This window comes from Fusarium vanettenii (genome assembly GCF_000151355.1).
Source record: "Fusarium vanettenii 77-13-4 chromosome 1 genomic scaffold NECHAsca_1_chr1_3_0, whole genome shotgun sequence".
Taxonomy (NCBI): Eukaryota; Fungi; Ascomycota; class Sordariomycetes; order Hypocreales; family Nectriaceae; genus Fusarium; species Fusarium vanettenii.
The window spans coordinates 259,119-281,108 of NW_003315881.1; the positions used below are offsets into that span (position 1 = coordinate 259,119).

At 53.5% G+C, this 21,990-nt stretch overlaps 5 protein-coding genes across 5 annotated transcripts; 4 read left to right on the forward strand and 1 right to left on the reverse strand.

Moving 5' to 3' along the window:
• Positions 1-383: 383 nt before the first annotated feature.
• NECHADRAFT_74463 (uncharacterized protein) lies at positions 384-1,943 on the reverse strand (the record flags this gene model as incomplete). The annotated part of the gene is made up of 1 exon (XM_003054043.1): positions 384-1,943. The coding sequence occupies one exon, from the start codon at positions 1,941-1,943 to the stop codon at positions 384-386; it is 1,560 nt and encodes a 519-aa protein (XP_003054089.1).
• A 4,654-nt stretch (positions 1,944-6,597) lies between these two features.
• NECHADRAFT_74464 (uncharacterized protein) lies at positions 6,598-7,659 on the forward strand (the record flags this gene model as incomplete). The annotated part of the gene is made up of 4 exons (XM_003053337.1): positions 6,598-6,817; positions 6,963-7,083; positions 7,301-7,451; positions 7,507-7,659. The coding sequence occupies 4 exons, from the start codon at positions 6,598-6,600 to the stop codon at positions 7,657-7,659; spliced, it is 645 nt and encodes a 214-aa protein (XP_003053383.1).
• Positions 7,660-11,313: 3,654 nt separating this feature from the next.
• NECHADRAFT_74465 (uncharacterized protein) lies at positions 11,314-13,750 on the forward strand (the record flags this gene model as incomplete). Its single annotated transcript, XM_003053338.1, has 2 exons — positions 11,314-12,624; positions 12,680-13,750. The coding sequence occupies 2 exons, from the start codon at positions 11,314-11,316 to the stop codon at positions 13,748-13,750; spliced, it is 2,382 nt and encodes a 793-aa protein (XP_003053384.1).
• A 1,453-nt stretch (positions 13,751-15,203) lies between these two features.
• On the forward strand, positions 15,204-17,073 carry NECHADRAFT_74466 (uncharacterized protein; the record flags this gene model as incomplete). The annotated part of the gene is made up of 4 exons (XM_003053339.1): positions 15,204-15,339; positions 15,718-16,251; positions 16,444-16,650; positions 16,697-17,073. The coding sequence occupies 4 exons, from the start codon at positions 15,204-15,206 to the stop codon at positions 17,071-17,073; spliced, it is 1,254 nt and encodes a 417-aa protein (XP_003053385.1).
• Positions 17,074-18,812: 1,739 nt separating this feature from the next.
• Positions 18,813-20,439, forward strand: NECHADRAFT_31547 (uncharacterized protein; the record flags this gene model as incomplete). Its single annotated transcript, XM_003053340.1, has 2 exons — positions 18,813-19,960; positions 20,010-20,439. 2 exons carry the CDS (start codon positions 18,813-18,815, stop codon positions 20,437-20,439), a joined length of 1,578 nt encoding a protein of 525 aa, XP_003053386.1.
• Between the last annotated feature and the right edge of the window lie 1,551 nt (positions 20,440-21,990).

Consider the following 21,990-nt stretch of genomic DNA (forward strand, 5'->3'; position numbering starts at 1 on the left):
GAAACACGATCCGGATATGCCCCTGCTCTGTATAAGCCTATATACCTTAGCCCACGCCTTGACGCGCCGAGGCCGTTCCTCAAAGAGTGAGAAACGCACCCACAAGTAACCCAGAAACAATCCCACTGCCCAAACACCAAGAGAATGTCGCATATCCTTGAAGCGAGGTCCGTCACGCGAGACCGAGCTTTGAGAGAGTGCGAGATGCCAGGGTAAAAATGATGACAGTGATGATGATAATTCTCAAACGCCGAAAGCCATGATGTAAAGCCAAAAGGGACAGACCACCTTCTTGGTCTCTTGTACTCTGAGCCAAGATAACGAGTCCTTGAGGACCGAGCAAGACAATAGATCAAACGTATTCAACTCATCCGTCCTGCCATCTACTGCGTAAGATCCATGTCGTACTCATCCTCCTCCTTGAAGTTAATCGAGGCTTGACCGCTGCCGTTGTCATCAGGGTCATGCCAGAATTGGTTGGTGTCGTTCAGGTCGGCGTTGTCGTCTGGGCTGAGGCCGACCGGGTCGACACCTCCGCCCAAGCCAGAGAGAGAGTCGCCTCGGTAATCAGTGTGATGAGGCACACGCAGACCAGATCCCGCTGTCCGCGAGTAAGAAAAGGTACCATTCTCACTCTTGGAGATGGCATCCATCAGTTCAGTCTGCATACGTCGCTCATCCTCGGTCAATTCGAAAGGGAAATGACCGCCAAGCTCGGCGATTGTGTTCATCATCTCCTCCTGCTGTTGAAGCTTGAGATGAAGCATCCACATAAGATCACGGGTCCAGCTGACGGCGCCGTTGAGAATGTCACCCTTGTTGGGGCCCTTGTCCTTCTCCTCGATGGGCAGGCCCGTTGTGATATTGCCAGCCGTGGTTCCAGTGGCCCTTCGTGCGCCAGGTCCAGCGAGCCCCGAAGTAGCTTGAGTTGGGCTGGAAATGCCGGTGAGCGTGGGTGAGAGGGGAGTACCATTCTGGATGAGCTTTCGGATCTTCTCATCCTCGAGACGGTGTGTGGGAACCAGTCTGCTAAGGTCCTGTATCCTCTCATTGATGTTGTCTCGTCGGCGACGCTCCACGAGGTTGTGAGACTCTCTGCGTCGTTTCCTCTTCATCTCTTGCGACGAGACTGCGTTTGGAGCTACACCAAGCTTGGCGGGCATAGAGGTTCCACCCTTCATCATGACCTCACTGATCTGGTTCATGCCTGGCTGCATGGGAGAGGAGAAGCCGGAGTTGTAGGAGGCCGGAATGCTTCCAGTCGGGGTGTTGATCCACTGGCCATTGGGCGACTTCATGGCCTGACCTCCGAAACCTGGCGACTCTTGCGATCCGATTGTCATACCGTGGAGAGTGGCGGTCTTGGGGGTCATCGGAGACATGGGACTGCGGCTGTTGGATGTCTTTCGCTGCATTTGCTGGCTCATCCGGGCCCTGGCCTTGGCGTTTAGGTAGTTGGGATCATTGGCGTCAGCGTTCATGTCGCCGGTCAAAGGGGATCCCGAGTAGGACAAGGGCGAGTGCAGGGAGGTGCCCAGGGAGTGGCCTTGCATTTGGCGGTACTGGGTGAAGCCTGTGTTGAAGGGGCTTTGAATGGGATCTCCGTCGGGGGTATTTGAGTAGCCGTTCATGTGCGACTGGTCCATTCCGGAGTTGCGGTGGGAAAAGGCGCTCTGGGAGAAGCCCATGTTGAGTCCTGAATAGTCCTGGCCTTGGCCAGACATTCCGGACTGATTATCGGGAGGGCCGGTAAGGCCATCAAGAAGCTCGTCATCGCCAAACAAGGCGGAACCGCTCGAGTAGCCGTTGGCACCGCTGCCCGAGTTTGAGTTGTAGTTGTTGTTGAAGGAGGGAGAGTAGCCGCCCGACATGGCGAGGTCGTTAGGGTCGATGCTACCCCCGTTGGGGTTGTTCCCAAATTGATTGAAGCCGTGCTGGGCCATCGTGGGCAACGGCAATAGTGCTGCCCTTGGATGTTGCGCTGTTGTAGAATCGGATGTTGTGCCCTAGCTTGAGGAGGGGGGGGGAAGTGGGTGAAATATTGTGGGCGTGCGCCGGTTCGGTTAAGGGCGACAGCTGGGAGTAAATGCGAAGGGTTGAAACAGGCCTACTCAAAGACTCGAGTCAGCATCTGGCAAAGGCAGCGCGGAGCGCAAAGCGGGGGGAGAAGGTGAAGGAGGCCGGTTCGGTGGCTCGGCGAAGGGAAGTGGACAGATGGAATGCCCGCTGCCGCGGACGTCGCAGCAGGAGAGTGGCGGGCGGGAGGCCGGGGGTTCAGACATGCGAGTCCTGACTCACCTCACAGGCAGAAGGGTATCAGAGTGAAACTGGTAAGAGTGTCTAGAGGCTGCAGTCCATAAGAGGACACAGAGGTTGAGGCAGTTCAAAGGTAAAAAAGTTCAAGAAGAAGGCGAAGGCGACGGCGACGACGGAATGCGACGTCGGAGGACGTGGAAGGGAAGCACAGAAAGATTGTGGGCGAGTTGTCGTGAGTCGGAGTCGGAGGGGGATGAAATGGCGGGACAGCGCAGCGCAGCGCAGCACAGGGCCTCAAGCGTCCACCCACTCAGTGGGCTGGGGCTGCGAGGAGGGCTTGAGGCGTAGTAACTGGGTGCGTGTTGGTACCTCGAGCCAAGGTACCGAATAAGGTGTTGGCTTGGCCGCTTGGGCTTTGGGGTACTTCGTAACGCACGGGCGAAAAGGTCCACGATACCTCTGGCGGGTGCTAGCCCCAGTCCAGTGCTATTAGTAGCAATCTGGAGACGCTGTCCTTTGCAGGCGCGGGGACGACGGCGGTCGGAGCAGCGGTCGAGGGACTCTCTGGCTGAGTCGTATTGAGGGCAGCCGAGAGCGCAGACAAGGCAGGCGGTGTCAACCGTGTGTTCAGGGTTGTAGTAGTAGCAGTAGCTGTTCTTGGAATGGTGAGGTGACCAGTCAGCGACGGAGCGAGAATGGGATGTGTGAGAGTGATGCTTTTTTGGGGGGTGAGGGTGTGAGAGTGTGGGTTGGTGGTGGTCCCCGAATGTTAATAGAAGCCCGTGTTGGGAGGCAGCAAACGGGATCTAGGTTTGTGCCGTGCAGCCAACAAAGCGGTATGCAGACAAGGAGCTCGGGGTTTTAAGGGATAAGTGACAGAAACAATGAGGTTATTGTTGCTGATGACGATAGTGGACAGAAGGTTGGTGATGGAGTTGGGAAAATGACAGAGGTAAAACAAAAGAGAAGGAGTGAGTGGAGGGAGGGGGTAGGGAAAGGGAAAGGGAAAGGGAAGTAGGTATGATGCGTGCTTGCTTGGGTAAGGTAGGCAGGCACCAAGGTCCAAGGGCGATTCGTACTTTGACGATGAACGGTTGGTCGGGGATTATCTGGGCAAATGCGACTAGAAGGCGGGAGGAGAGGAGAAGATGGATCCAGCTGCACACTGCAGATGGAACGGCGGGATGCAGGCCGACGAGACGGAGAAGACGGAGGAGATATCTCACTCACCACGAGTTCCAAGGGCACCGAGATGCGCAGGCGGCATGGAAACAGTCGCTTTAGTTCGGATAGATAGCGGGGTTGCACGACCGAGAATAGAAGACGAGGATGATGACGATCAAGGTGCAGGCAGGCAGGCTGTTGCTGCTGAGTCGAGACGCGATGGATGAGATGGTGAGAAGAATATGGCGCCTGTAAGAGCTATCCTGATGCCTCAACAGCAACAGTTCAAAGGGTACCTGTCCTGGGCTGCGTCCTATGTAGTTAGGACTTGGGTATGATGTCGCTAGATGGCGGGGCACCAAGAGATGCAGGGTTCAGGTCTGTGATGTGATATTGGTCCGCTCTTGAGATTAGGTGAGGCGGCGCAGACAGAGCCAGAGACAGAAGCAGAAACAGATGCGTTGGGTAAAAGTCCAAGAGCAAACGTTGCGCGTTTTGCCGGGGAGAGTCGCTATTTATTCGACCGCACAGACGAAACAAAACGAAACGTTCAGGTTTCCCGTGTGTCCAGAGCTGAGGTCCAGACCCAGGGCCGGCCGTTTGGTGGGTTAGGTAGGGTGGTGGTTGAGATGGTAAACACGATGGGATGGGATAGGGTCTGTGATTGCTGATCCAGAGCACCTCAGGCGGTCTGACGTTTTATTGCGATCCTGGCGCCGCGCGACGCGGTTGGAGGGGGTCTAGAGATGAGGGGAGGTATTGATACGGTAGCGTGAGATGGTGGTGGTATGGTATGGAGGAGCGACTCGAAGAGAGGGAGAGAGAGAGAGAGAGAGGGTGGTGTAAGTGTAGGTGTTGTGTTGGTGTAGGTGGTGATGGTCAAGGGTCCAACGCTCGAGCGTCGTGCGTGTTTGAAGGCTGAGGGGGAGGACACTTTAACCACGTAAGGGGGTCTCTTCTCTCACTCGAACGACGATCAAAGTTAGGCAGTGCGTATTCGGAAATGGTAATGTAGGTTGATTAGGTTGTCTTGTCTTATTCTTTCTTAGCCTCGCTCTTGCACGTCTTTCTCCTGGTTCTCGTCTCCTCTGCGGCTTGCTTACTCCTTTGCAGGTCGACCGATGTCTTCTCCGTCCGTGATGATGATGTTATCGCTCGCGGCTGCAAGAGGCCAGGTAGAGATACGCCTGTCTGTCACAGCTGCAAGATGAGATCTGGCTTCGGCTCTTGGCCCGCATGCCAAAAGGGCACCAGCGTCGTCCGTTTTATACTCGCCGCAGCTGGCTAAAAATACTAGCCATGCCTCGTCAAGTCATCTGTACGGCTCCCCATCGTCTCCTGACCTGCCTGGCTCCAAGTATTCCGGACCCAAGTGTGATGGGCCTTTGGAGGCGGTGGTCACTGGCCCCTCGCAGTGGTATTTCTGTTGGGTCCTGGAGTTGGTCCTGGAGCTGGAAAGTTGGCGGTGATGGTGGCCCGCGACTCTGCTCCCTCTGGCGGTTTACACGGGCTCCCATGAGACGGACAACTCCCAGGGAGGGTGTGGGTGAGAATGGATGTGTGTGTGGGTGGGCGCCAGGCTGAACGTGACTCGGGATTTAAGACACCAAGGCCAACCTGCTGCTAGACTCTTGGGGCTCATCGGGAGTTGCTACATGGAATCGTAACCCCTCCCTGAGCTTCCTCTGTCTCGTTCTCGGTCATGCGCTGGAAAGCTTCCCCCATCCCTCTCCCATCTCCCTGGCCACGCGCCCCCAGGCAAAGACACTGCCACTCAGGACTCGTTGCAGAATCAAATCAAGGCGAACGGCTCTAAAGACTCTTGGTCGGTGTAAGACTCAACTCTGTCAGCCTCTCCCACTTGATTCTGAAACTGGAGTGAGAGGCTGGGCACCAGGCTACCTCTGCCTTTCTCCGTAGTTCTCATCATGGAGGGTGTCAGTCGAGGCTGTCCTTCGTGTTAGTTCCCTACGGATAGCGTTGCGGTCCGCTCCTCGGGCTCGCATGGGAGGCAGCTGGCTGGACCCCGTCCGTCCGCCGTCCGCTCCTCTCCCGCTTGGGCTGCCCTTATCGTCGTCTCCAACATGATGACGATGCTCTCAGAGTTGACTGTTGCAACTTCCTGCGCGTCGTTGCGCAACATGGCCAGCATCCATGGATGGGTCGGTTCCGCGCCTATAAGAGACAGCCTTGAGTGTCTGAAACCACCAGCAACTGTCTCAGGCTCTCCCTCTCCACTCTTTTACTGCAAGGCTCTCTCGCATCAGGGCCAGGCTCTGGCTCTGAAGCTTCCCCCCCTCTTTTAGGCCATATGCCTCTCTCTCTGTCATGCATGATCCATCCCGTCCCCTCCCGGTGGGTGTCATGGCCCGGGGGGGCTCTCGACGCTTGGTTGATGGACGGGCCGTGCAAGGGCCGTGCAAGAAACTCGGAGCCTACCCCAAGATAGCCCCGTTTAAAGCCGGCCAATCATATGACCCCGACGCACTACATGGCAAGGCTCCGGAATGGGTGGAATTCAGGGAAGGGACCACACCAACCCCAACCCATCGACTTCTCGGCCTAGTGCCGCCCTCCACTACCGCTACCGCCTCCAAGAACCAACTTCAAGTCTCCCGTCGTCCCAAGCTTCACCCCCTTCTGTCCCTCTGTCGACCTTGCGCAAAACGCTCCGCTTGCCGCCCATTGCTTGTCGCCCATTGCTGCCGTCGCTTGATAACTCGCGTTAGGTCGCGCCCTTATCAGTCTTTTCGAGCGGTACGCGCGGTCGCCTGTAACCCCCCTTCCACTCAGCCCCCCAAGGACTCGTAGCCTTTCCTTCACATCGCCGCCTTGCGCACACGGCTTCGTCAGCCAAAGACAAGGTGTTGGGACCAGGTAGGCAGCCGTTTTGTCCATCCGTTCCGGATCGCCCGTATATCATGGACGTTTGTCGACTGACCATGACCAAAATACCACAGCTCCAAGGAAGTGGACCTTGGTCTCTGCAACTGTATCAACTGTTATCAGTCTAATACGAAGCCGCCGTTGTCGCGCGCCTTGCGCTTCTCCCACCCTCCATCACGATCACGAACCTGAGCCCGAACCTGCGCCGCACGATCGACGTTGCCGTTCCGTACCCGCCCCGTCGCTATCGAGCCCGTCCCTTGCGAATCCGCCCCCCTGGTTCCCGGCGCCATGGCTTCTAATTCTTTCCGAGACTCCATCAACTCCCTCGGCTGGAGCCGTCGCGATGAACCTGTAAACACATCCCAGCAGAGCGGTCTGCTCTCTTCTATCCAGAGCCTCAACCCCTTCCAAGGCAGCCGTGGCTATGTGAGGCTCCCCACCACCGAGAGTGCTGGTGCGCCTCTGCCTGCGCCCAGTCGACGCGAAGAGGAGGAAGGCTGGTTTGTTCGTGAGTCAACATGATGGCCCTCAACCCATCGCCCTCCGGCACCCCTGCAGCGGGACACGCGCATTGCATCTGAGCCATGCCTTAGATCATGCATGTGATGCGGATGACATGCCTCGTGGTTACAAGACACTAACCCGACTGGCAGTTAGTCGATGGGATCGGTTACTGATCTTTGGGGCTTGCAACCTTGCTGCCCTGGCATGCTTCTTTGTGTGCTTCACCTTTACTCTCTTCCCGCTGTTTAACCCCCGGAAGTTTGTTACCTTGTAAGTCGAGATGCTGTCCTGTCCTGTCCAAACTGCACTTCCTTCACCGCCCCCTCCCCCCCTCTTCTCCCCTCCCCTTGCCGATCATAGTCACGGGTTCTCGTATGGTGTGAGGCCAGCATAATGCCGTGACTTTGATTGTCGATGTCATGATGTCGTAGAGTTGATATGGAGGAATCTCAAAGTCCATGTTTGAAGCTGACTCGCGGTTGCACAGATGGTCGGTTGGATCGCTGATGTTTTTGGCATCGTTTGCGGCGGTTATGGGACCTATGGCTTATGTCTACCATCTTCTCTCGACTCCCCGGTTGCCGTTTACTGCAGCCTACTTTGGTTCTATCATCCTGACCCTTGTGTTTGCCTTGAAGGTGAGTGGGATGCTTGTCAGATGAGCTCCTCGTATTTACTAACTATCTTTATCAGCTTCACAGCACCATCCTGACCCTCTTTTCGGCCATCATCCAGATCGCATGTCTTCTCTGGTATCTCATCAGCTACTTCCCCATGGGAGGTACTGGTCTTCGCTTGGCGGCCTCGTACGGGACCAGACAAGCGGCATCTTGGATGACTGGCTGAGTGGGCTCACGGCGAGAGTATTATGCTTCTACCAAAGCAGTCTTTCTTGTTTACTCAAGTCACATAAAACTACTTGTAATGCTCTTATGAGAGTACCTTTTTTTCTGTATAATAGGTGTCTGCGTTGGACTGTACCGAAAACGGGTGAAAATTTTGTCAAGATAATGATGGTCAGAATAGATTGTTTTGGGGTGTCTATCCCTTTGGTTCATGAGTATTGGTTTTTGGGATGGTGTTTATATCAAGTGGGAGAGCCTTTGTGTGATAGTCGTCCACGTTTTACAGTATATAAGCCACATGGCGCTTCTCTTGAACAAAATGTGCGCCCTAGAACACCGGCGAGAAGTCATGTTTTATTCGTTGTCTATGTTCTTGCTGGCTCTGTTCAAATATGATGTTATGGGATGGGAGGGACAGCCAGCTCCGTTGGAGAGGTCGGTTCAACGTTGGCATCCACTAGGAGATAGAAGCAAGCACCTAATAGGATAGACAGCCCATGAATCGTGCTTGAACCTCGCGTGTTTGTGGTTCTTGGGCGTTTAACCTGTGTGATGGTAAACAGACCACGTAAGCATGTGCGGATTTGGATCGAGGAGAGGCGATAAATCTCGAGTTACTCAAGCCATCATGAATCATGTCTGTAAATATTCTTCGGGGTTTCACGCCAACTCCGATATCCGGGAATCTTCAACGCGATTCATCCCAAGTTTCTACAGCACTTCCGGTCGCCTGGAGGATCTAGCCCCAAACAGGCAGTTTCTCATGCTCGCATCCAATGGGCGTCCACCGGCTGAGCGGCCTCGGCTTGCAAGGGGCCCCGGCCATCTCGCATCGGATGGAAGTGATCGATGGAATAAAAAAAACATGGCTTTTCTCGTTTGTCTTTTCCCCTCTGGACCGGAACTGTTCTTCCCACCGAATGCAATGTATGCACATGGCGAACTCGAGAACTGATGGGCGCTTCGGCTGTCAGTCCATCTTTAAATGCCGCCCCGTCCCGCCGCCTTGTGCAACGTCCCCGACGGGTAGAGACAGACTTTGTCTTGGGAGTCGCGATATGAAAGTGCCGAGGGATGTTCGGTCCAGTCATGCTGTCTACAACAATTGCTGATTCTCAAGAGTCGTACTCTGTCGGACGAGGTGTTCAACAGATGCCGGCCTACGGCATAATCTGCGGGATTGGGTTTTCGGCCGTATCTGCCGTTGTGGTTATTGTCTCACTGCAAATGCATGTTGTGCCCTCTTTCCGGGGCACATGAGGAGGTGCATTTCACAGCCCACGTCGACAACTTCCTGAGGACCCGGGATTGCTTTTTGACCATTTGCTTGGCGAGGTGACAACCCGGGACAGTTACTCTGTTACCTAATGTCGACCAGACATGGTCTTGTTCCCCTAGAGAGTAAGGCAGATGGGTATCATGAACAAAAGCTCTGTGCTCTGCTGGGCAGCAACATATCACATGGATGGATGGAAACGACTTGTCCAAGGCTGGAGGAATGCGTCCACCTCCAAGGTCCTAGCCTACCTGCCCGTCCAGGCTCTTCTCCCCGGGCATGGACCAGGCCTCCTCGGAGAGATGATATGTTCCGCAGCCCTGGGAACCGTGCCTCCATGTGAATTTAATTGCTCGCACTGCACACACGAGCAGCCCCGGTCAGCGAGCAGCTGCCTAGGAGCCTAGGTTAGGTATCATCCATGGAGCTGTCTCGTCAACTTGCGGCCAGGCCATGACAGGGCCGTGACGCCTGCACACCATACTGTGCCTGTAATGTTTCCCCCGCGCCGCGTGTGAATGGCCGCCCAAGAACGAAGCCGGTCAATCAGGTCGAGCGTAATCACACAAGAACGACAAAGCAAAACCGCGCAAGGGTAACAGTGACATTGGATGGAGTCTAGCAGGTCGGCATGCCCTGGGGCTGGCGGCCAGAGCCGATTTATATTCGCGCATCTCCACCCCATCACGGCCGTCCGGGGTCTCGGGTTTCCCATGACGGACGGGGTCCTCCAGGGGTGGAGTCCGCTACTGGTCGGTTCGGCGCTGGGCCATGACGAGCTGTAGGTGAAATGCCCTGAATCCCACTGGAGGACGCCTCCACTCCAGTACCAGCAGCAGGGCGACTCCCGAGTCAGCGCCGCCCGAGGCCGCGGTGCTGTGCCCTCAGCGGCGGCAGCCGCAACAGTCCAAAGTCGGGTCGCCGATTCAGTGAATGACTTGCCTTGACTTGGGCCAGGATCATAGGTTTCAACATTGACCATGCCTGGCCTCAGACGAGTCACAAAAAGAGCCTATAAAACATCCAAGAGGAAAGAGAAAAAAATGAGGCGGAAGAGACGAAAAAAGCAGTGCTACTCTCGTCTGGGTCTTGCTCTGCCCGTATCCGCTCCTCGGCGTTCTGTGTAAGAGTTGAGTGGGAGAAAGAGGTCCCCCTCCCCTCCATCCATCCTTCCATCCATCCCCATTTCCTACGCCTGCGCCTGCGCCTGCTCCAAGGATTCCCGCTCGGCGCGCTGGTACGGCAGGTACCTGCTCGATCAGTTAGTCGCGGTACAAGGCGCTGGTACCTCCCTCCCGCGGCACCGTCGCTAGCAACTGATTGTCTGTTGCGGTGCAGTGCGGATCGGATCTGGGTAGAGAGGGGAAAAACGCAGGAAAAAAAATTTAATTGTTCACACAACGCAAAAAATAACCTCCGACCTTCATTTTCACTTTCCCTGGTCCCGTGCTGTGCCCTCTCTCCCCGTACCGTTTACCCTTCCTTCAACCACAACTCCCCTTCGCCAGCCCAATTCCTACAGAATTGCTGCTGCCGTTGACAGACTCCTCCTCCTGGTTTCTTCTTTCCCTTTTACCCCTCCCCCGCTTCACCTTGACATTTGCATTTGCAGTTGCCTCGATTGCTATAACCTCTTCCGTTACCCTGTCTAGGCTTTGCGCCGCTTCTCCCCGTCTCCCTCGACAAGAAGCATCAAGCAACGCCTGACACTCCGGCTCTGGTTTTACGGTTCAGGCCTCCCGGTCCCGTCCCCTGCAAATCGACTCGCCACCTCAATCCGTGCTGCCTGCCGTTCTCACCTGAAGCACAGCAGAGCAGAGCAGAGCAGAGCGCTTCAAGTTGCTGCCTCGATACCCTGGCCGGCTTGATCTCTCTCTTTCCCCGTCCTCCCTTCGTCGAAATTTCGCCGCCTGCTTACCCCAGGTAGCATTTTTCCGATCGAGCAAACGCTTTCTGACGTAGCAGAGCCGTTCCTCTCCTTCCGTTTGGAATCTCTGCCTCGATTCGTACCCGACGTTGACGCACAATCCGACTCTTTTTTTCTTTTTAGCCCAAAGCCCTCGGCTCAGCGGACATCTCCCCTCTCACTTTAAACACCATCTCCCGCTCGAATCCTTCTCCGCGATTTTCGACTCTGCGCGCAGAACCTACGACTGTCGACGCCCTCATTAGTTGGGGGTCTCCGAATAGCGACTTCCTTGCACATTGGGTGCTCTGCGCCTCTCTCCGTGTGCGGAGGGGGTAGAGACATCTTCGGGCTTCTTTTCCCGAAGACATCATTTGCCTCAGTTGGTGGCCCTAGGTGAAAAGGCACCTCCGGCTCACCATTTACCGTCCTGTCAGAAGACCGTCAGCCTGTGCTCTACGGCTCACTTTGACATGACTCCCTCAGCGATCGTTGAGTCCAACGAGATGGCCACTCCTTCGACTTTTTCTTACGCACAAGCTGCGAAGGGACAGGGCGCGGCCCCCGTCTCGAATAACAGCGCTCCTACAAACGCTGTCGCTCCTGCTCAGGATACCCAGGCGCCTGTTGCTGTCCCCGTGTGGGACCTGAAGACAGCCACGCCTGCCCCCGAGCAGGCCACCACCGCCGAGGTCTCGGAAGCCACCGAAAGCCTCGAGCCCCGTGCAGTTGCTTCCGAGAAGCAGGACCTCGAAAGCGTTCCCAGCTCTGAGAGCGATGCCCGATCCGAGTCCACACAAGAAAGGCGGCCTGAGTCGAGGCGTGACGACGATGCTGGAAGGTTAGATCGGCCATGGCGACGAAATGAAAAGACGCCCAGGTCATCGAGCAACACCACCCGTTCCACCGAAGAGCAGGACTCGCGAAAGGCTCGGAGGGGTAAGAAGAGCAAGGCTGCCGAGAAGCAGCCCAGCGAGCAGGCGGCAGATAAGGAGCAGGAAGCAGCTCCCGAACCGCCAAAGGTTGAACTTGCCGAGGCGCCCATCCCCAGCGTCAACATCTGGCATCAGCGCAAGGAAGCTCATTTGGCAAAGGCTAAGCCCGCGCCCACTCCCGCTGAGGCTGCGGTAAATGGCACATCCGCCCAGAAGGACGATGATAAGTCAGCGGCCAAGGCCGAGGAGTCTACTCCCGCTCCCTATACGAATGGCGTCAAGCCGCAGCAGAAGGCTGCCAGCGTCAGCCGACCCGAGCGAAACGGGCCTCGAGGTTCTCGGATATCAGACAAGGAGGGCAAGGCTGAAGTGCCCCCATCTGTGCAGGATTCCACTCACTGGCCTACCCCCGAGACCGCCATCACTGCTATTAAGGAGGACAAGAAGAAGACGGTCGACAAGGCATCTGACCGATCGGATCGCTCCGACAAGGACGCTCAGGAGAACGACAGCCAGGGCAAGCCCCGACAGAAGTGGGTGACTTATGACTACGTCCCCACAGTCAGCTTTGAGACTCAGCTGCCTCAAATGCGTGGTTCCAAACCCCGTGGGGGAGCCCGAAGCGGTCGCGATGCTTCTACCCGAGCTACTACAAACGGTGTTACAGATAAGGCATCGTCTGCTCCTGTGAATAAGTCCAACGACGCCAAGCCTCGAGATGGACCCAACGGTACTACATCTCAACCCGCTGCGGCCAAGCGAGGATCACTCGATGCCGCCAACGGCCAGAAGAAGGCCTCGGCAAATGCTGGTGCCGACAAGGCCAAGGATTCTGCCGCTCAGTCTAGTGTAAGTTGAGCTTATTGAGCGTGAGAAGAGAAAACAGCCTAACTTGGTTCCTCAGGATACTACTCAGACTCCTCGCGATCGCCCTGAGGGCCGTGGTGAGAGGGGTCGAGGTGGCTACCGCGGCCGTGGTACTCATGGCAATGGCCAAAGCCAGCACCAACATTCGGCTTCCGCCACTTCAGGATTCCACGGCCAAGGCGCTGGCGCTGGTCGAGCTCAGGGCCACTACAGCCCCCCTCTGCGACAGGGTTCGCACGGCGGTATGTTTGCGCCGCCAACTCAGCGAGGCCGCGGAGGCCGCAACGGAGCGGGTAACTACCACCGTTTGTCTCTGCCCAACGGCAGCTCTCGCATGCCTGCCGTGCAGGCTCAATTCGCAGCATACGACTACTCGATGGCGCCGATGGCCGGTATGCCTCTGCAGCCTCATCCTTACTGGGACAACATGGTGATGCCGATGCTCAAGAGCCAAATCGAATACTACTTCTCGATTGAGAACCTTTGCAAGGATATGTACCTGCGACAGCGCATGGACTCTCAGGGCTTTGTGCCGTTGCATTTCATCACTGCGTTCAAGCGCATGCGGGATCTCTCGGCCGATATGAACCTCATCCGTGCTGTTTGCGAGGATTCAGTCGATGTTGACTACGTTGTTGGCGAGGATGACTGCGAGCGACTGCGTCGCCGGGAGGATTGGCAGAAGTTTGTCCTGCCCATGGAGGACCGAGACGAGCTGGCTCGCAACGACGGTCCCATGCACTTGACTTTCAAGAACCGATCTTATAACTATGCCAACGGCCATTTCAATGGCTTCCACGGTCTGCCTTATGGCCAGCACGGCTATCCCGTGAACGCCCACGACCCTTCGTTCCAACACTTTGTCGACAACACACAAGCGGCACAGGGCGTCAACGGAGCTATAAACACCAACGGCGTGAGCCAGCTCTCGGCCGAGGTGCCCGACTTTTCGCCCTCAGGCACCGTCCCTCTGACCGGTCTCGATGGAGATGTCTCACCGACAAGCAAGGCTGAGGTCTCGACACAGTTGCAAAATGGCCAGGTCGAGGCTGCCGCGCCCCTCACAAACGGCGTGCATGCCGAGCACGCTCAGACCGCGCAGTCGTAAACGAGCCCTTCCAGAAATGGAGGGGGTCCTTACGGCGGTGAGGCTTGGTCAAGTGGTGGATCTATGCCTCGCATCTTGAGGCGTAGACGAGACTGAGATGTTGTCATGGCCTATATCTGGGTCGATATGATTTTACGCGTCCCAGAATTCGAAACATGTTTATGATAAGGGCCAAGTTGAGAACTGGCCACAAAAAACGTCATGAGCGATGGCGTTGTATCAGTTGCGGTCACATTTCTTGGTTCGCAGATCTTTCTTTCGTCAGGACGAATGTATGAAAATCTCGAGGATTAACGACTTTGCGATGGTTGTTTTGAGCACGACGGAGAGGGAGCGTTACGATGCTTTCAAGCCAGCTTGAATCTGACAAGGCACGGGTGTGAAAGCGTTGACCTTCGACGCGAAGTCAACATCCCGGGAGTCTGACGGAGTGGAAAGGGGATGAAAAGAGCGGAGGGACGATGCAAACATGATCGGCAAAAATTCTTCTATACCCTATCCCATGAATCAAGGACGGACAACTAAGGCGGACTGGTAATGGGGATCGGGGTGACGATGAGGGTTTTAGGCCCAGTCTATTGGTTTCCAGAAGGAGGTCTTTTGGCGAGGATGGAACTGCGAAAGCTGTCGGTGACAGGTTGGAAAGATGTGCAGTAGAGCCTTTGAGCTCGGGCTCACAAGTCTTTTGACAGTTGCGTGAGGTGCTCCAGAGAGCGACTTGGAACGCAAGGGGGCCGGAGCTGGCAGGTCAGGTCAGCTGTTGCCACGGGTCGAGTGTTACGGGTGGCAGGGAAGCCAAGGAAGGGATCTAGGGCGTCTTCGGAACAGGGGAGAGAAAGAAAAAGACAAGTGAGGGCAGAAAAGCAAATGCATGCATGGTATTCAGCCACAGCAAAGCGCATCACATCACAGCACAGGGATTTCTCAACTGCATTCGGAAGGGGTTACAAAGGGGGTTTGGTTTTTGGTCTTCTGGTCTTTGGTCTGTGGTCATTTTTGTTATGGACTTTTTTTTTCCCCGTCGTGGATTTTGATGTTAGATGGGACACTCCAAACTTTGCTACAAGAGGGAATTGCACACTGTACTATAGTTTTCAAAAAAAACACACACAAGAAAAAATAATAAAAGGTTGATAAACTGGTTGGGCTCTCGGTTAGTTGTGCAGGAGGATGCTGAGCTGGTTGGCTAGGTTTCACGATGATTTTGTTAGGGCTAGCTAATGCAGGGCAAGATTGGATGAATGGATGGAATGCTTGGGGAAGGGCACATGAAGTGAATTTTGGTCTTGGCAAGATGTCTTTAAGCATTTATTGTCTGTTGTGGGTGTCTTGACGGTTTGTAAGCTGAGCGAGACTTGTGTTACTTGACTTTGGCATCCGTCCGCCGTTGAGATTTTCAGGAGAAAATGAAGCGTGGAGGGGACGTTTATGCCATCATGAGGGGCAATCCATCATGCTTGCGGGGTTGAGTTGGGTGGGCTGGCCGGCCGGCCGGCAGCTTTGGCCTAGGGTAGCTCTCGACCCAATTGGGAAATACACTGACCATGATGGCAAGGGCGGCAGCGATCTTGCTCAGGTCTATGGCATCGGTGAGTTTTTGAAGACGGGAGATAGTCATTGTATTGACTAGTATTGATTTAGGGGTTGGGATGCTTAAAAGATGGTGCCATCACTGCCGAAATAACACAACGTTATCCGTACATGTTATAAGTTTGGCACCAAGCTGTCACATCACCCTAGTTCACAACTGCCGTTTGCATAAGGCTGGCACTAAGGCGCCTTAACGTTTTGTGCTCCGCTGCAAGAATTTTATACACATTCCATCACCCATAGAGGACACGATACCCAAGTAGAAATACTTTGACAATGACAGGGTTGAGTGGCTGGACTGTTACCCCGTATTGGCCTTCTACGTCATTGAATGCGGGGCACTACTACGATGATGATGATTGCGCAAACACCAATAGTACTTTATAAGCTGAACCTTAGCCGCCTCACTTATACATTCAACAATCGACAGAAACATTCATCTTCCAAGGAAACCAATTCAATCACATTCGCCCAACTCGAAGTCCGTGTTTTCGACATGCCTACCACAAGATCCGGGCGCGAGTCCAACCCTGAAGCGTCCTCAGCGCCCTCAGCGCCCAAGGCCAAGTCAACACGTCCACGGCGACTCTCAAGTCCCCACAAGGCAAAGAAAGCTTCCGGGGGAGCATTGGCTGCATCAAATAGACGCCGTAGCCGCATCATGAGCACCGAGGCAAAGCACGAATGGACGTACCAGTACTTCCAAGGTCTGGACGTCAACGACTTGCCCGAGCTTGAACCCGAGGCAGTTCCGTCTGGCACGACTCAAGTCAACTTTACCTCCCCGTTTGAAGGAGAGGGCATCTTTGAAGTCGTCGCTGGAAAAGATGGGCCTGGTAGCGGAGCCGTCCGACTTTCCAGGGTGAAAGATGGCCACTCGGATACCTTTATCGTACCTTTTCAAAATATCGGTGAGCATCTTTGCCCTCTATAGCACAAAAGTTGAAACCCGTGCTCATTCGAAGTAGAGCAAGTCATCATCGTCTCCAGAAGACCCGAAGACGGTCCGTTCACGATGGTGGTAGTTCCCACTGCAGCCGTTGGCGCCTCTGGCGTAATCAAGAAGTATCCCAAGATTATTCGACTTGACTGGCCTTGTACAGATATGGACAAACACCTGCATAAGTCTCCAGAAGGGCAACCGCCTGTCTTCAAGATAATCGAGGCCAAATTGAACGAACAGCTGGCTCCGCAGAGCAAAAAAGTGATTTTGTATGTGGACAAGACGCCTGTTCCAACCGACGTGCTGATGTTTAAATGTATTGCCGCTCTCACGTCAGTCTCGGACAGCTACGTAGAGAGAGGTGAAGGTAAGGACAATATCCCCTTGACATGATCCTAGTTAACTCAAGACAGGCTCTCTCTTTTTCCTTTCGACGGGAATACTCTGGCTGGGAGAAAGCACAATCTATCTCTCCATCAAATCTCTCTCTCGAAGCCTCCTCCCCTTTGCAAGGGACGCTGCATCCAAGACAGCACCCAAACCCCCTTGGCCTATTGTGGCAATGGGATTGTTTCTGCCAGTGTCGGAGCCTTTCTACAATGCAAAGGGCGAGGATGATGATGGCACGATCCTTGAGTTTAGGGACATTGAGAACTACAGCTCAGTTAAGGGCAAGATCATATCGTACTTTGGGGAGCACAATGTCGAACTTGACCAGGTGGAGCAGCATTTCTACAACTACAAGGACGACGAGCCAATGAGTGGATTTAGCCCTCTCATGGAAGACTAAGAAGAGAAATTGAGATGTTGAAAGCATTTGGGAGGCGATCACCAGGAGAAGATGCAAATTGATGCGAGGAGTATTCGCAACTGGTTGACCAAATGAACCGTGAGCTTATCATCAGAATGTGCTTGCTTGACTGTCACATACGACCATACCCACTGGAGAACTCGGGATCCCGTCCGCTCTCCCATAGATAAGCCAGTGAGGGGCGGATTAGTAGTTGGGTCGGTGACGACCAGCGAATCCCCGCTGTTGTATGTTTTTTGCTCTTGCTCTCTTTTTTTGCCGTTGTCTTTTTTCTTTGGTGACATGTTGGAAGAGGCAGCTGTGTAGGTCCTACGGCGTTGAGTGCGTTGGCTGGAGACTTGGGACCCAACAGCAGGCCACCCTGGGTGGATGGATCTCATTTTACATGCAGATGATATAGCATTTACGAATAGCTGATTGTGCTGCAATTGAGTTGAAGAAAAATGATACGCGAGCTCCCGAACCAAGAAGGTAAGTCAATATCTAGCTTGAAGCCTAAGCGAATCTATTGACGGGATCGTCACCAACGATCAACCACCGGCTGGGCATAGACTGTTGGGTCTTGTAGGAATATAAGGTCCGGAAAAGACCCTGAGCTTCCATAAGTGGAAATGCCAGGACAAGACTCGCAGCGTCGATGATCTAGCCATTACGTCAATCGCCCCTTGAAGAGAAGAGATTTCAACGGTGGTCCGGCGGAGGGTGTGCTCCCGTCACAAATAGAACTACTGTACTTTGGTTAGTGATTGGAGCTGGGAAAAGCGAGAGCGTTTGTTAGAATGTTTGTGGGATATGAATTGTGGCCAGTATAGAAACCTGGCCTTTTAGTTCTACGAGAACAGTGACAGTATATTCAATTGTCGAGGATTCACAGTGGATTTTCTCTGTAATCCATTGCCTGAGCAATAGTACACAATGGAAATGGTATTGTAGGTAGCCCCGTCGAGGTAGCCACTCCACCACCACTCTAACTTCTACCATTGGCAACTAGAAACAAGACTCAAATTAAAACCCTGATATGCCGCGCTTGACTCGCCATTGCACCTGGACTCCGTGCCATGGCCACGTGGGTCCTGGTGTGAAGATCTTGATACAGGGTTGTATCGCATGTTCCCTGACGATCAACTCTTCCGCCACTACATTGCCTAGACTGACACTCCGCGGCAATTGCATTGGACCTTTGAAAGAACTCTTAGCTTTGGGCTTCTAACGTCTTGTAAGGATCTATACTGTAGCTCCATCAACAAAGCCGCCACAATAACAATGGTTTTCGGCTAGCCAGATAGTCAATGGGGACAGAATATGGCAAACGAGCGTCCAGCATGATCCTTGACACCAAAATTACCAACATGGCGAACCTGCGGAGTTTAACTCCGTCCTGAGATGGATCCAGCTACGGAGCTGACCTCCGGAGAGAGTCAGATAGTGGAGGAGAGAGGAAGGCCTTTTCCAAGTCGGGTATATGGGGATGCTATTTCCTGGAGCACTTGACGTCAACTCCTATCAAGCATGGACGCAAATGTATGGTAGAGGACGATACTGTCCGGTTGACCTCAATGATGGTGAGTAAAGGTTTTCATCATAATTATACATGACGAGAAGTTGTTGCCTCGTCACGGATATATATAGATGATTTGATGCCTCCCTCGTAGAGTGCCATACTTGCCAGACAGCAACGCACTCAGGGAAATCGGCTCATCTACATCGACAACTTCAAAATGCCTTCTTTACAACGAGCCTTGTCTATCATCACCCTCAAGCCTGACATTGGCAACCAAAAGCACGAATCTGCCTGCATCAACGAACGGGGCTACGTCGACTTCACGTCGGGAGACGCCGAGAACCCACGAAACTGGTCTCGCACGCGAAGATGGATCATCACCTTGATTGCTGTGCTCCTTGCTTTAAACGGCAACTTTTCTTCAAGCATATTTGCAGCCAGTCTTGACTCTGTCGTGAATGAATTCAATGTCTCTGAGGTTACCGCAGCCCTTACCACGACCCTCTTCCTCCTGGGCTTCTGCGCAGGACCCTTTATCTTTGCGCCGCTGTCCGAATTTTACGGCCGTCGATGGATCTTCTACGTTACTTTTGCAGCCTACATGGTCTTTACATTTCTCTGTGCCTTTCCTCCTAGCTTTGGCGGATTGCTTGCTGGGAGATTTCTAGCTGGCACCTTCATCTCGGCACCCCTGAGCACGACCCCCGGTGTGCTGGTCGATCTATGGGATCCCATTGAGAGAGGCAATGCGACAGCCATCTTTAGTCTAGCGTCCTGGGTTGGTCCTTCTCTCGGTTCTGTCATCTCAGGGTTTGTACAACTTAAGAGAGACTGGAGATGGGGTGTGTACTCAGCCCTCTGGCTCGGCGTCCCAACCATGGCTCTCATGTTCCTCATCCCAGAGACTCACAGTCCGACGATCCTCGCGCAAAAATCACAGCGTGCGCGGCGGTCCGGTATCACTGGCGCCCAGACCGAGGGCGAAGAAAACAAACCCAAGCTGCACCAGTTGTACAAGATGGCTCTCACGCGACCGTGGATTCTCATGTTCGACCTCATATCACTACTCTGCTCTTTCTACGCCTGTATAGTCTTTGCACTACAGTTCATGCTCTTCAGCATCTACCCTATCGTATTCCGCGATATGAGGGGATGGAATGCAGGAGTTTCGCAGCTGCCTCTGATCGGACAGATCGTGGGCGCCATCCTCGGTGCAATCGTTATATTTGTCGACAGTGAGCGAAGGAGGAGCAGAGATGCTTCTGGGAAGAAGCTCCTGCCAGAGGACCGGCTTCTGATGGCCATGCTTGGAGGAGTTGGATTTCCTATCACAATGTCCTGGCTGGCGTGGTCAGCGCAATACAAGTAAGGCTTTATCCTCACTTAAAAGGTACCAGAAACTAACTTCCGAAAGCCAAGTTCCGTGGATTGTGCCGACCCTGGCTGGGACATTCCTCTCTACCTCCCTGATGCTCGTCTATGTCGCCATCATCAACTACCTCACAGACACATACACCGACTATGCAGCCTCCGTCATCGCTGCCAACACGGTGGTTAGGTCGGCTGGTAGTGCTGCGGCCCCCTTGTTCACGAATCAGATGTTTTCTACACTTGGTGTTGGAGGAGGTGGCTCACTCATTGGAGGGGTGGCAACGTTGCTGGCATTCATTCCCTTTGTGTTCTACAAATACGGCTCTCGCATCCGAAAAAAGAGCAAGTATGCCCTAGTTGATGGCGACCAGCTGGAGAAGGTGGATGAGGAGGCGGATCCTACAGACTATGGTGTCAATCCTGACGAGACCCAGCACGCTGGGGAACTGTCTAGGGCTACGGCTAGCAATTGACTTGAAGAATGAGGGGCCCTCGAAGTTATCGAGATTTGTTGTAGAGTATTAGGACGGCGGTTGTTTATACTGGGAACTGTATTAAAGAAGTGCTGGTGTTGGGCTTTCTTGGAATACCTATTAAAAAGGGATGGAGAATGATCAGGTTGGTGCGAGTTGAGTTGTACGGCTACAAGATGTGGGAACGATGAGCTTAGATGATCTCGATTAAAATGTTTGCATTGCTTAAACTTAACCCGACCACTTTGGATGATGGGGGTTATTCGTTGGTGTTTAAAGTCGACTCATCGAGTAGTTTCTACTAAACTACTGTATCCTGCAATTAAAAGGGGTCATTCTCAGGGCAGAAAGACAAAGGGCGAAGCCTGGATGCTGGATGTATTGGTCAAACCAGCCTCTCAGTCTGCCTAGTTTTCAACTTGATCCATCGGTAGAGACTATATTTCTTCTTCAAGCGCAAGTGGCGTTTGATGTAGTTCAGCTTCTTGCTGACAGGCTTGTAAGCGTTGCTCACTGCCTCAAATCTTGCCACTGGACCCTGGTTTGGTTGCTTCTGATATGTGCGCCAAGAAGTTCCAAGGCCAGAAAAGTGTACTCTGACCGGTATCTGCGTCCTTCTTGCATCGATGACGAATACGATAGAGGGTCTAGAAACGTGTTGGACCTTGACTGAACTGGAATATTTAGAGTCTCCACAAATTTTTAATTGATATCTGATGTCGATAAAGAAAACATGCGTCCTATTGTATGTCTGCCATTTTGAGGCTTGCATGTGCTGGCTGGTTCACAACGGTGACCTAGGCTCAGAGTGCCAAAATCTATCACAACCAGAGCAAGGCAGAATGCACAGAAACCCTAGGCATTTTCCTAGGACAAGAAACTTTGAAACAGTCTACATAGCGCGTCGTTACAGAAAGCTAGTCGACATGTTGAACCCGATATTCTGGGGTGCAGGTGGTTGGTGGTCGGTGGTCTGGAGAAACGGCGTGGCTGAGGCGAATTAGATGTGTGGCTTGGTAGGGCAGGCGGTCACGAACTCCAGTCAGCGGACTTGCGTCACATGTTGAGACACGAGCATGGGTGGATGGATGGGATTAGCCACCTGCCAGGCAGGCATTGAATGAATTGGCCACTCCTTGGACACACGTTGTTTACTGTTTTGAAGTGACAACTCATCAAGTGGCGGTTCGTGTTGTGCCGGGAGAGAAGCAAGGGATGCACCTGGGTCAAGGAAAAAACGAGACACGAGGACAAATACAATACTTAATCCTACTCTAAATACAATCAATAAATAATAATAATATATATATATAATCTCCTAATTGTTATATTATTTTATACTAATTTTTATAAATTTTATTCATAAGGAAGGCATAAGGCAATTCTCTTCATACCTACTCTGGCGTCTCATTTATTTCTTTGCCCGCGTGGGATGGTCCATGTGCTAGTCGAGACGACACGGGCCCGTTTCTGAGCCTCACCTTGATATGTAGTACAGTACCGAGATGATCGTTTCTGAAGCGAGATCCGGAGGAAGAATAAGCCCCTGGC